This window comes from Tetrao urogallus, assembly GCF_951394365.1.
Source record: "Tetrao urogallus genome assembly, chromosome: 27".
Lineage (NCBI taxonomy): Eukaryota > Metazoa > Chordata > Aves > Galliformes > Phasianidae > Tetrao > Tetrao urogallus.
This window is the reverse complement of record NC_136840.1, coordinates 3,419,169-3,432,234: the sequence shown is the minus strand read 5'-3', so window position 1 is coordinate 3,432,234 and position 13,066 is coordinate 3,419,169. Positions and strand designations below refer to the sequence as shown.

General features: G+C 51.0%; 1 protein-coding gene across 1 annotated transcript; it reads right to left on the bottom strand.

The window, feature by feature from the left end:
• Positions 1–888: 888 nt before the first annotated feature.
• SLC25A37 (solute carrier family 25 member 37) lies at positions 889–9,549 on the bottom strand (the record flags this gene model as incomplete). The annotated part of the gene is made up of 4 exons (XM_079547488.1): positions 889–1,409; positions 2,272–2,328; positions 4,212–4,440; positions 9,337–9,549. The coding sequence occupies 4 exons, from the start codon at positions 9,547–9,549 to the stop codon at positions 889–891; spliced, it is 1,020 nt and encodes a 339-aa protein (XP_079403614.1).
• Between the last annotated feature and the right edge of the window lie 3,517 nt (positions 9,550–13,066).

Genomic DNA, 13,066 nt, shown 5'->3' with positions numbered 1-13,066 from the left:
AACATTGCTGAACACAAATCCCAGCATTTTGCAGCAGCAAACCCAAACCCTCCCTCCTGCGAGCGGAATCAGGGCTTCAGTGAAAAAATACAAATAAGTTAAGGGAGGACCAAAGCCATTTCTAGCTATCACACACCATAAGAATGTACCTTTAGAAAAGTGTTTGAAAAATACTCTCCTCTTGAATTCTACATCTTTAAGAGTCTCCTTGTAAAAAAAATTGGCTTTTTTTCCACCCCAGGTATTTTGGGGTGCCTCTCCTGGTGTCCTTCAGTCTCTCACAGGGGTGTCCCCATTCCTTCTCCCCCAGCCCCTAGAAAGTCTCCCCAGTCCCTGGACACTCACACAATACCACTGCCTGGGGACTAAATGCTGTGTAATTAAAGCCAATCAGGCTATAAAAATAAATGCTTTCATGTCTTCCTTGCACGTGAGGGAAGAATTCAGCCCTTTTAAAGCAGCTCAGCATCTAGCTGTAATTGTATTAAAAAAAAAAAAAACAACAACCAAATACCTATATAGAAAAATAAAGGATAAACATTATCCAACTATTTAATATTTTATATAAAAGTTCTATGATAGGGTATTCTGCTGTAAAAACAAAACAAAACAAAACAGCCTAGGTTGTATAACCCAGGATTTCTGGTGAGGAGTAAACTACAACTTCAAGCTTAAAGAAAAAAAATATATATATCAATTATTTCGGCTCTCCAAAATAAAGTTATTAAATATATATATTATTATAAGTATTTCATAAACTATTGTTTAAGCGACGATGGGAACACGTGGCTGAGGACCACAGGAAAGCAGCATCAGCTGCGACCCCCCTCATCCCCCCCGGGACCTGGCTCGTTCCTGGCACAAATAGAGGGCATATCATTCCGTTCTTCAAAGGGATGTCCCCTTTTCCAGCTTGTGCTTTGTGAGGAAGTACTTAAAGAACTCATACACCGACCACGCGATGGCCGTTGAAGGGATCTGGTAGATGACACGTGCCTGCACCCCTCGGAAATACCCCGTGATGCCCCCCAGCTGATAGACAGTCCTAAAGGCGTTGGCCATGCCCGAGAGGTGCCCGGTGATGTTAAGTGAACTCAACGCTTTGTTCTCTTGGGTGTTGAGCAAGGTCTTGCAGACGTCCAACGGGGTGGTGGCGGCGGCAGCCACGGCTCCGGCTACGGCCCCCGAACAGACGTGGGACAGCGGGTGGTATTCCCTACGTGGGTTTACCCTCTCCTGCATGAACTCGTAGGTGATGAAGTGGATGGCCTGGAAGGGGATGTTCATGGTGAGCTGGGTGGTGTAGCTGCGGTAGAAGGCACCAAAGCCTTCGGTTTTCTGCACTGTCCTCACGCACTGCCAGACGGATTTGTAGGGGGAGTTGAACATCTGCATCCGCTGCTTCACCACTGCTCCGGGGAACATCCAACGTGGCACCAAAGGAATAAAGATTAATTAGATGAGGGCCTTGCCAACGGGCATCCCAACACCCAGTCCAAGCACTGCTCCAAGCATCAGCCACGCAGATCCAGCGTCCCCTTCCAAACCCACAAAGAAGCATTCCTGCAGTGATCCACTTCATACATGCAAACTTTGAGCTCAAGGATCCACGCACCCTCTGCATCCCCTGCCCTAAAACCCAGAAAGCATGGGAAGGGATCAGCTCAGCCCTGGTTTGGTAGCTCTACACGTTCATGGATCAACGCGTTACTCAGCCATCAACAAGGAGACCTCATGTCAGGCTAAAATGGAATTAGGACAGATGGATAAGGGTATAGAGCTCATTTGTGGCAACATATGTCTTCAGTAAAAGGTTATTTATTCTGATTAAAAAGAATTTTAAGCATTAAAAACAGTTTTTCTGAAGTTTTTCACTGCTTTTCATCCAGCTCAGGAGCTGAGTACACTAACACCCAACAGCAGTCCAGCCAATTGATTTTAGATGCATTTTACTGTTGGTTCTCCTATCATCAGACATCCCCCAGGAAGGCAAAGCAGCTGGTCGAAGTCCACCATCAGCTGGTAGAACCCTACTGTTGCTCTACTGGCTGGGCAGCATGACCAGCTCTGCTTGCCCAGAGCTTTTGAAAAACCACAGCCACTACAAGCAAAGTTTATGGGCAGAGCGTGGTGTGACTCAGGCTCCTGCAATTAAAGCAGCCAGGCAGTCCTGGGCAGGATTTCTCCCTTTCAGAAAACAGGCAGCATCCCCCAGCAAAGGGCTGGGGTGGCCCTGAGGCTGCTCAGGCTCTCTGTGCAGGTCACTGTTACCTTCAGCTGGATTCATCACTGCGTCATGGAGCAACGTGGCCACGCTCCCAGCTATACCTGCAAGACAAAAAGCATCCTTCAGCAATCCAGGGAGCACAGAGTCACCTGTAACACAGCACCCAGTAACACAATGGGTTTCCAGTATGGAAAAACCCAAGCAGGGCAGCCCAACACAAACCAGCTCCGACCGCGTCACGTTGGCTTCTCCCAGCAACTCACAGGGCTTTGCCTACACAAGACTTCGCCAGCTGTACTCAGCCTACACCGGACTGAAGAATGAGCAATGGTTAGAACTGGCTCACTACATCTTTAATTAGGCATTTTCAGCCATTTAAGCACTAATTGCACAGATTCTGCAAACATCTAGCCAGCCATTAACGACTCTGCAGGACGGCCTCGAGCCACACCTTCCCCTTTGAAGTTTCCGTTGACTTTCAGTCATTTTTTTGCTAATGCAGAGCTCAGCTTTCCCATGGGTACCAAAAGCCTGTAGCTACTTGAAGGGCAGGCACAGGAAAGCAGCAAGGAAAAAGGATATTCTGCTCTTCATTGGGTCAAATCACGTGGGCATGGCCGCATATTGCTGCCATCACCTCATGGCAACTCAAATAATGGCAAATAATTTTATGCGTGTCGATGCAGCGCCTAAACACAGTCCTGTGAACAGCAAAAAAACATGCAGCCACGCTTTCAGCTTCCATAAAGGAATTTGAGAATTTGTTTCAAGACTGTGAAGAAAATTTCAATGTTTGCAACTCCATTTTCATTCGACATAAATACATTTTTTCAACTGGAATACAGAGCTGCAATCAGGTATTCAGCTCAAAAATCTCATTATGTCTCTTTACCAGACTTTTATAAGAAAAACATCCCTCGCCACACAGTCTGCCTTATTCATGTCATCACTTTTGGCAGCACGTACATTTGTGAGTAACTGTCAACAATGAGGCACAGGAAGAGCAAAATTAGATCAAAAATCTCTAATGAACCTCTTGAGACCTTACTAAGAGCTGAAATTTCTTCCATCAAACCAGAGATTGGTGCATCAGTCTCACAAAAACAACATCCAAAATCCTGTTGGTTTTATGGTTTCATTGAGGTTTTTTTTTTCACTGTCTTAATAAAAAATTTAAAAATTAAATTTTGTTGCTTAAATACACTGCATATTTTAATGAGGGCTGCTCCAAAAGTAACGCCTCCTCTCTGATGGTGTTGGCTTGCAATGTCAGAAATGGATGTTGGTGGTATGGCTCTAGAGATTGAACTTCTGATATCCCATTGTATTTTATTGCTGTGTGACAACACAGCACCTGACACAGGAAAGCACGTGGAACAAATGAGTGGGGGGAAAAAATGGCACCAACTGACATTCATTGATGCTACAAAGGCCAAACAGGGGCGTGATGCAGGGAGGGGTGGGTGGGCCATTTCAGCCGCAGGGGGGGCAGCTCTGCTGGTGCAAGTTTTGATTAGCACGGCTAATTAGCATGGCTTGTTCATTGCTGGAGAAAACACACAGCTGATAGTGCTGACTGAATTGAAAACTAGCATTTTGTAGCTAAGAATTTGCTCTATCAAGCAGAGTTATTGCACTTACTGTAGATGTTGTAGTTTCCATGGGAATAAATGGAAGGCGTTACATTCAGAGCAACCTACATATATGCAACCCAAGATCATTCCTCTTCACTCAGTGTGGCCCAGGCAAGCCAACAGGCTGGATGCTTGTGAGATAACAAGCATCTTCTGCGCCACCTCTTCAACGTGTCAGGATGCCTCACTGGATGCTGCCTGTCACTACACCTCTGTGTCACGTAATCAGAGCAAAAACCCCCAACTATTTATTGTGTGAGCCCACCCAGCTCTCACTGCTTGGTGCAAAGCAAACAAGAGGAAGGTTTATTACAGGACTTTTTAATGCAATAAAATAGATGTTAAAATACCATTGGCCAAGTGGCTGTTTCCTCCATGCTGAATGGTTTCACTGAGTGACTTTTTCATTTTTTCATAGCAAGCAAAGTACATGGCGTGGGCAGGGCCAGCCCCCAGCATGGTGACGTTGATGCCACGTAAAGGCCTCCAGAAGCCTTCAGTCAGGACCATCTTCTTCAGGGCTTCATACACACTCCGATACTGGGCCTTGGGGTCGGGCTGCAGGCTCTGCATCCGTGTCTGCAAGAAAGCACACAGGAAAGAGAGGCTTCAGTCATGTATGTAAGACTTCCAGGATTCACACCCATATGGGCCCCACTGACCCAAACAGATTACAGAGTCGAACTCCTGGCTCCACACAGGAGCACCCTAAAATCCTTTGCTTTCTTTTGCTGAGCCCACTTTGCTCAGAGCCCCCAAAGCGCCCACAAACCCCAATGCACCCATGTCCCATTTATTCACACTTCTGCCAGAACAACCCCACAAAGTCCAACGCTTCCATTGCAACACCAACACGTCAGAATTCTGCTGGTGGATGTGTAACCTCTGCTCTTGTTTATGCACGGGGAATTAAGTGCAATTGTTCAAAAGACAAAGGTGAAGAAACACAGCCAGGGCTCTAATTGCCTCCTGCTTGCAACACTCTGTCTCTGCCCCAGCGTGTTCCTCCTGCAATTGCTCACTGCTTTGATGCCCACATGGAGCTATAGGGCACATGACTGGGAAATGGGTTTCCTTGAAGGGCACAAAGATGAGTCCCTGTCCATATCAGGTGCGTGAAGCCCAATCTGACCCCTGGAGGACCCAAGGATGGCTGCTGGAGATCACCTGCCCTCTGGTCATCCACCAGCTCCATGGCTTTGGTGTTACCTGCATCCTTCCTCAAAAATCCCTGGGGAGTTTTTCTTCCTCTTAATTGCTTTCCAAAGTTTCCCAAGAGGCCGGCAGCTTTCAAGGGACACCTTCAAGCTTCAGAGCAAAGTTTCACCCCCAGATGCATTGCACTGTGCTGAACCCAGTTCATCCGTTTAGGGTCAGAGCAGTTCATGAACGAGGTGATAAGCAGCAGATAAGGGAGCAGGCAGCCCTGAAGGTCAGGTCTGCTGCTACAGGCTCAGCATTGCAGACAATGCTTTGCTTCTGTACCAAGTTTAAGCCCAGAAATGCATTGCACCAACTTTACACCTTGACCCATTTTGCTGAGGGGTAAAAATCAGCCCTTTTCTACTCAGCATTTGATATTGCAATAGCAGCGCAGCAAGTGGGGCTGCAGCACTGCAAGTAATCCCTCCAGGAAATCCCTGGTTTAGTATCTTTGGCTCTGCAGAAGTGCAATAGTGATGCAAACAGCAGCCCCAGAAGGAAGGATCCCCCACATCCCTCTGTGCTTCTGCACAAGGACTCATCAGTTCACTTCTGCAATTAACCAGCAGCAATCCCATGGCTGCACTTCGAGGTGAGAACACACCAAATCCACGTGCTGCTGATTTGGACCTTGGATTCCTTTGGTTGCCTGAAAATTGGAAGGCATTTCCACGGCCACTGCTCTGAGATCAAGGGATCGGGGCTGAACTGCAGACTTTAACCCAGAATCATAAGCCAAACTGTTAATGAGAGCAGTAAAGCAGTGCGTGAGAAACAACCTACTGCATTTGTAGTAGCTGTTCTAGAAAATGCACAAGAATTGCATTTGCAAAGTGATGCGAGTGAGCAGCTAGGAGAATTGCAGATTGTAAGCATCTGGGGTGACGAATGCAACTGAAAGAACTCTCCCTTTTTGCACCACATATTGCCTTTCCCCAAAAATACACCACCTCAATATGCAAAAGTTGTGGTCCCGTTGCACAGATGCCTGCAGCTGAGAATGCATGAGGTGAACACAGAGCTGCACAGCTGCAGCAAAACATGCCCTGTGTTTGGAGAAAGTTCACAGGCTGCTTAGCATGGAGGAGCTGTGCTGAGGAATGGAGTTTCGCTGCCTCGAGCAAAGCTTCCTGGTATAGAGCACATGGCAACGCTGGAAACAAACCTAAAAAGCTCAGTTTTCCTCTAAAAGAAACAATAGCTCTGAATCTCGCAATGTGCTTAAAAAAATAGATGCAGAGCAGCTTGCATCCTTTGCTTTGCATGCACGAGGTCCCATGCTGCTGTCACCATGACTCAGCAGCACCCACCAGCTGCAGCAGGGATTGTGCACTGCTGCAGACTCAAAGCTCCACCCTCACATTGCAAAACTGAGCCTGATTCCAGCCCAGTGCATTGCTGGGATGCATTCAAAACCAGTGCAACTGCAGCATGCATCTGGAGCCGGAGCATCAGAGATGTCTGGGAGCATGCAGTGCCACAGAGCAAGCAACATGCAACACTGCAGCACCTCGAGCACCTCCACATTCCCGCTGGGCATCCACCTGCTTTCACATGGCAAAATGCATACACACCCCTTAGTATTCCCTAAGCACCCAGCTGCATGCCAGCTGCAAGCACCCATCCATGCATATGCAGCTGGATCAATTTATCGCAGCAGCACAGCATCAGTGCTGCACCTTTAAAGGCTGCAAACAGTTGATTTGCTGCACAGCCCTTCCAACACTTATCTGCAGCCTGCAAGCTCCTCAAGGAGTTCACACCCCTGTTGTTAAACAGCCCAGAAATGCTCCAGTAATCCTGTTGCGTAAGGCAGCAAGCATCCGGAGAGCCTTACCTGCAGCACGGGCACCAGAAACAAAAGCAAAAGTCCCAGCTCTGGATTCATGGCATCCCTGGGGAGCAGCAGTGCCCACCACTACCCATGCATCGCACAGCACCGTGCAGGATTCCCTAAAGAAGGGAGTCCAGTGCTGGAGTACATAACCCTTACCGCATCCCAAAAGATGTACGGCCATCTAAGCATGATGAAAAGAGGCTGAAAACATCCGAAAAGCTCAGAAATGTTCCTTCCAAGGCAGCACTAGCACAGAGTCAGTGCTGCTGCTGCTCTCTTTGCACAAAGTTCAGCACAGAAAGAGGCAGACACTTCCCAGACATTTCTCAGCTGGCACAAGCCATGGGGCGAGGATTTCTGTCCAGAAGCATTCTGCTAACAAGAGCCAGCTCTCCAGTTTTGTATTTCTTTGCAAAGCATCACCGATTTGATGGACAACTGCACAAACCAGCTGGCATCCCCTGTGACCATGCAGCTCCCAGTCACCCATTCTGCTCTGCAGCAGCTCCCAGCAAGTGCTCAGTCCCTACGTGTGGCTGCAAAGTGACCATGGGTGGGGTGACAGGTTGGTTGGGGCTGGCAGCACCCACACCATCCCCTAACAGGACAAACTGCTCTTTCTGGCCATGCACTGATACCCACAGGTTCACCACCAAACCCAAACATCCCAAACCTGCTCACACAGGAGCACTGCCCTCCGTCCTATTCAGCTGCATGCTTTCTGGAGCAGAGTTGCAAAGCAGCCAAGCCCCCAAACTGCTCCATCCCTACAACAAACCCCATTCACCCTCCTGCCCTGCAGACAGATTGCATGCCCCTGGCTCCTTGCTGCAATTCGTTCATCCTGCACCATGAGAAAGAAAATAATGCAAAGGAACAGACACCAAACAACTCCCAATAACCACAGGTCTCCAACTTCCAGCTGGCAGAGCACGACCGGTACTGCATCTCCCTCCCAAAACAAACAGCCACAGTGCTGGGAATGCCTCACACAGTGCCAAAGCACATAGAGCAGCAGAGCTGTGGGTCACACACAATGATCCTGGCTGTACAGGGACACCTGCACACAGCTCCATTGCCCTGGGGATCTCCCATGGGCAGGCTGCAACCCCACAGCCCCCCAGAGGGGTAGCAGCATCACAGATGCATGTCTTGCTCAGGAATGGTGCAAGTGACTGAAACAAACAGTTCTCCCAAATTGTGATCTTTTCCTTTACTCTTTGAGAGGAAACAACTTGCTGGGGCCAAAACATTTCCTCCTGGAGGCCAGTGAACAGCTCAGGTGCCCCAGACCCCACTTTGTGCAGCATCCATGGGCTCTGCTTGGCCATGCCCTGATCCCAGCCATATCACCTGGAGCAGGGAAAGCACATTTCCTTACTGGAAGAAAAGGAAAGATGTTGAGAGAATGAAAGACATTGACAGTAATGAGCTTAATTAGGCTCAGCTCCTTAGAGAGTGCAAAGATCCTACAGGGACCTGCAGGCAGCAGCTCCCTCCAGCTCCAAGGCACACAGGTTGCTGGGGAAAAAAAAAAGTGCTTTGCAGCAAACCAGCAGCACCTCCGTATTTACACCATGCACGGTTTGCTAAGCTACAAGAGGAGAAAGCTTGCAGGGAGGAGGAGCAGAACTCCTGCAAGTTCCCTGATGGCATCTTGCTCTGAGTTCATGCACGAGGACTTTGCTTTGCTACGCCAGGGCTGGACACAGAGCAGCACAGCATGCACCTTTGCACTGTGGTTGCGTAAAGCCGGCAGGCACAGCATGCTGAGGCTGCCCAGGAGGGCTCTGTGCAGCTCCCATGTCAGAACAGGAAGAGATGACAGCACAGTGCAGCCTGGCAGAGCACTCTGGGGCTGTGTGCGCTCACAACCTAACACAGCCCTGTTCCCCCAAGCAAACTTCCCCCCTTGCTCTCTAAGCCCCCCTCCTCGCACACCACAATCCCCCAGCACTTTATGCATGCAGCCCCACACCCCGTGCATGCACTCCCCCCCCACACACACCCCAAGAATGCACCTCCATCCCTCATCCACGTATTCTCCTTGCACTGCCTACAAGCTCCTCTTCCCCATGCACGTCCACTCCATGCATTCCAGGAATGCAACCCTCCAGACCCCATACAGGACCCTCCACTGCCCTCCCTGCATGCAACTGCCCCAGGACCCCCGCAGCCTAGGCATGGATCCCTTTTGCAGCTCTTTGCCCCATCAACACACCCTGCACCCCAGCTCTCCGTGCACACACCCCCTCTGCACACCCATACCCCTCACACACCCCCTTTGCACGTCCATGCCCTTCACACGAACCCACTTTCACAACTCCATACCCCACGAGCAAACCCTGCACCGCTACACTCCCCCCCCCGTGCATCCCCAGCATCACGGAGAGCCCAGTCCCGGGTCACCCCCTCGCCCTCCCCAGCCCACGCACCTTCACGGAATCCACCGGGTACATCACGCTGTGTTCCATGATCCCCGCCACCGCCCCGGCCAACATGTGAGTGCCAAGCGAGGCTCCGCTGGGCAGACTCTCGTAATCCTCACCCTCCATCGGGGGGGTCACAGAAGGGGCAGGGATCGGCCCTGGGGGCCCAGGCCCCGGTGGGGCCGCCGTGCTGCCCCCTACGGAGCAGCTCAGCTCCATTCGCTGGGAGCTGAGCGGAGATCGGGAACGGGAAAAGGGATTCCCGGAACGCGGGGGGGGGAGCCGGGACCGGGGGGGGGGACGGGGGGGCGCGGCACGGGGAGCGCGCGCCTCCCGTTCCCTGCTTTAAAGCCGCGCCCGCGCCCCGCCCCGGGCCTCACAGCGGCGGCCAATAGAAATGCTTCACCGTCGCCCGCCTCTTCCCATTGGGTAGGGAGAACAGGCTGGCTCCCGCTTGTGACGTCACAGAGAGGCCAGCCCGGAAGATTGACAGGACAACGGACGAATGGCCAGGAGGGCTGGGATGAGAATGGTTGTTAAGGGGAGAAAGGGGCGGGACGGCGGGCGGAATGCGGCGCGCTTCCCGCGTGCCAGCGCGCGCTTTCGGGGGAAGCGGCGCGTTAAGGGGCGGAGAGGAAGCAGCGGGCCGAGCGCCTGCCGTCAGTTGGCTTTATTTTATTTCTTATTTTATTTTAATTTTATTTTTGAAGCTTATGGGGCTGCTGAGAGTAAAGCAGCCCTTGGCGCGCGTGTGCTGCACTGTCCTGTACAGCCCCCTAAAATAGGCAAAGCCGTGGGCACGGCTGGAACAGGCAGCCCTGCGCTGCTGCTCCTCCATCCCTTTTGCTTTCCAGCGCAGATCGCATCTCACGTGGGTGCCCTCAGCATCACCCCGTCTGCAGGGCAAGGCGCGGCCGTAAATCAAGGCTGGGCTCCAGAACTTCCTTCTTGTAATGCAGCCTCGTGCAGGGAAAGGGCCGAGTTCGAGCTCGGCAGCAGCACTTCCTAGCACTGCTGCACGTGGTTCGTGGAGGTTTCGTGCTCTGTAAGCAACAGGTCCTCTGTTCCCAATGCGTTCAGGAAGGAGACGTCGTCGTGTTGTCATTGACCATAACGAGCCCTTTCCCCCACAGCCCTCCCTCTTGCTGCCTGATAAGAAATTGGATGAATCAAAGTGACATGCAGAGCTGTTTCCAGGTTATAGTTTAATCTCAAGCAGCTTTGTTGCAAGGAATCCTTTCCGCAGCAGCTCTGCACAAGCGGGTGGTGCAGCAGAGATGCCAGCATGATGATGCACAGGGATTTTTTCCCCGCTGTGCAGACGAGCTGGAATTATTCCCGCTCTGTGAAATTGTTTCCACACCGGCATGGCGCATCGGAGCCATCCATCAACAACATGAGCTCAACTCAATGTACCTACAGACCCTCCTTCATTTGTGACAGCTCAGCCTCGAGCAATGGCTTTTGGCCCCAGGTTCCATCAGCATGGATGGAGCAGAGGGTGAAGCTTCCCGTGCTGCTGAAAACACGGCTTGGTTGCAGGTTTGCTCATCCACATGCCAGTGGGTCACTGCAGAATGCACAGCTGCAATCTGCACGCACGTTGCATCACACAGTCAGGGTGATTCAGACCCATAAGGCCCGAGTTCTTCCTGCTGACCTCCGCTATGGGGCCTCTGCACCCTGCAGCAGCTATGAAACAGCATTCGGTGAGAAATAAATGGCCCTACCAGTGTGACATTCTGCTCCCAGCTCAGTGCAGGACCCTCCCCAGCCCATCAGAGCGTTTATCGGGGCTGGAGCTTCAGGACAGAGCAGATGTACCCATGCAGATAAGGCAGGAGTGTCCCATCTGTGGGCGGGCACCTTCTGGGAACCTGAAATTGGGGTTTATCTACCAGATCCAGTGAGATACGTAATTTTTTAAATTATTATTAATTTTTTGGGGCGTTTTCCCAATTTCCACCGTGGGTTCGGTGTGGGCTGAAGGGTGGGCAGGGGACACCTGGTGCAGAGAGTTGCCTTCCAGCAGCACGTTGCAGGACACTTTATTAATTGGGGTGGTGAACAGCAGGTAATTGGCCTTCTAATTGTAGCAAGGAAAAGGCACCTTGTAGCAGTGCAGTGCAAAGAAAAGGGATCTAAATAAATGTACCTCATTTGCACTCCTTTTTGCAGTGCAATCAGGTTGAGCTTCATGTCCAACACCAAGAAACCCCCACGGCATTTTGGGCAGGCATTGCCATTCCCCATCCTGCACGCTGCGGATGCAGAGCCAACAGGAATTGTCAGTTCCCCACCACGGCTGCATTGCCATCAGCCCATCATTCCCACCCCTGCTCCTCCTAAAAAGATGCAAAACCTACAAAGAGGTTTTAAGCAGTGAGTCTGCAGCAACCTGTGTGGGTTTGCTCCCTAGATCCGCCCTTAGGTAGAAATAATGGGTCAAAAGTGCAGGTTTTGTGCTGCTTCAAACCTGAACTTTCTGTGCCGTGTTCGCCCTGCGAGCACAATGCTCTCCTGTTATTTGTTATCTCTATGAGCAAATGAAGCAAAGTGGATTGTTTTGTCTCCACAGTGGGCTGACCCATTTATTCAAGCATCAGTGCCATGTACTTGCTGCTCTGGGGAGGTGAGCAATGGAAAACAAGGCAAGCTGGGCACTGATCTCTGCATGGGTAGAGCCACGTTTCTGCAGCCTGGGAGGTGTGGATGTGAGGAATTTGGCCTGTGGGTTTTATTTCAGTGCTCCCATAATCTGACCTAATTTACCTCGTTCAGTGGATTAATGCAGCAGGGAGAGGCGGTCCCTGGCTATAATTGAGGCTTTTTTGCTTTACTTCCTGCACCCAATCTTTTTCAACAGCTCGCCTTTCTGGTTTGGAGCCCCGGGGAAACAATGGGAAAAGCTCAGCCCTGTGCCGTGCTTGTAGGGTTTTTGGGTGGCAGCGAGCACAAGGAGGCTGCTGGCTTTGTGCACGGCTCTGCTGTGTGCTTTCTTTTGGGCAAGCTGCAAAATGAGGGGTGTGGGATGCACCCAAAGCGGTGGCAATGCTCTGCCATCAGCTGTTGGCATTGCAATGGCTGAGCTTTGTCACTGGGATGTGCAGCGCTTCGTGTTCAGCTGCAAAGGATGAGATGGGAGCTCTGCAAACGGGCAAGCAAATGAAAAGCCAGCTGGACTGGGATTTTACTTACTTGTTTATTGAAACAGGAAGTTTTAACAACCAAAAATCCCCCACAAAAATGCAAAAAGGACTCTGAATTCTGCTCAGAGCTGATCAGCAGTCCCATATCTGCCAGCCCCGGTACTGCTGCTGCAGGATGATATTGGGGAGGGTGTGGGCAGGGTGGGTGCTGCTGCCAGATAGGGATGCATCTGGTGGGCTGCAGGTCCCCCAACTCCTCCATTTGAAATTGCAAATGCCCCAATGTTCCATTCCAAGCTCGGCCCTGCAGCATTGTTACCCCAGGTCTATGTCATGCTCTGTGCACCGGGCACAAAGGAATGCCACAAAATATGGTCGCAAACTGCGAAGAGCTTCCTCTGCTGCTGCAGAGCCCATGCATCTGGAAGTAATTAGCAGGCACAAAGCAATGCAGCATTCCTCCTGGGCCTCCATTTTGTGCTGCTTGCAGGCTCTGGCAACCCACTTGCATCAGCAGTTCTGTGTGTTTTCATCAGCTAACAAGGGTTTGTACCATGCAGAAAGGATGCAGTGCTGCAGTCCTTCTA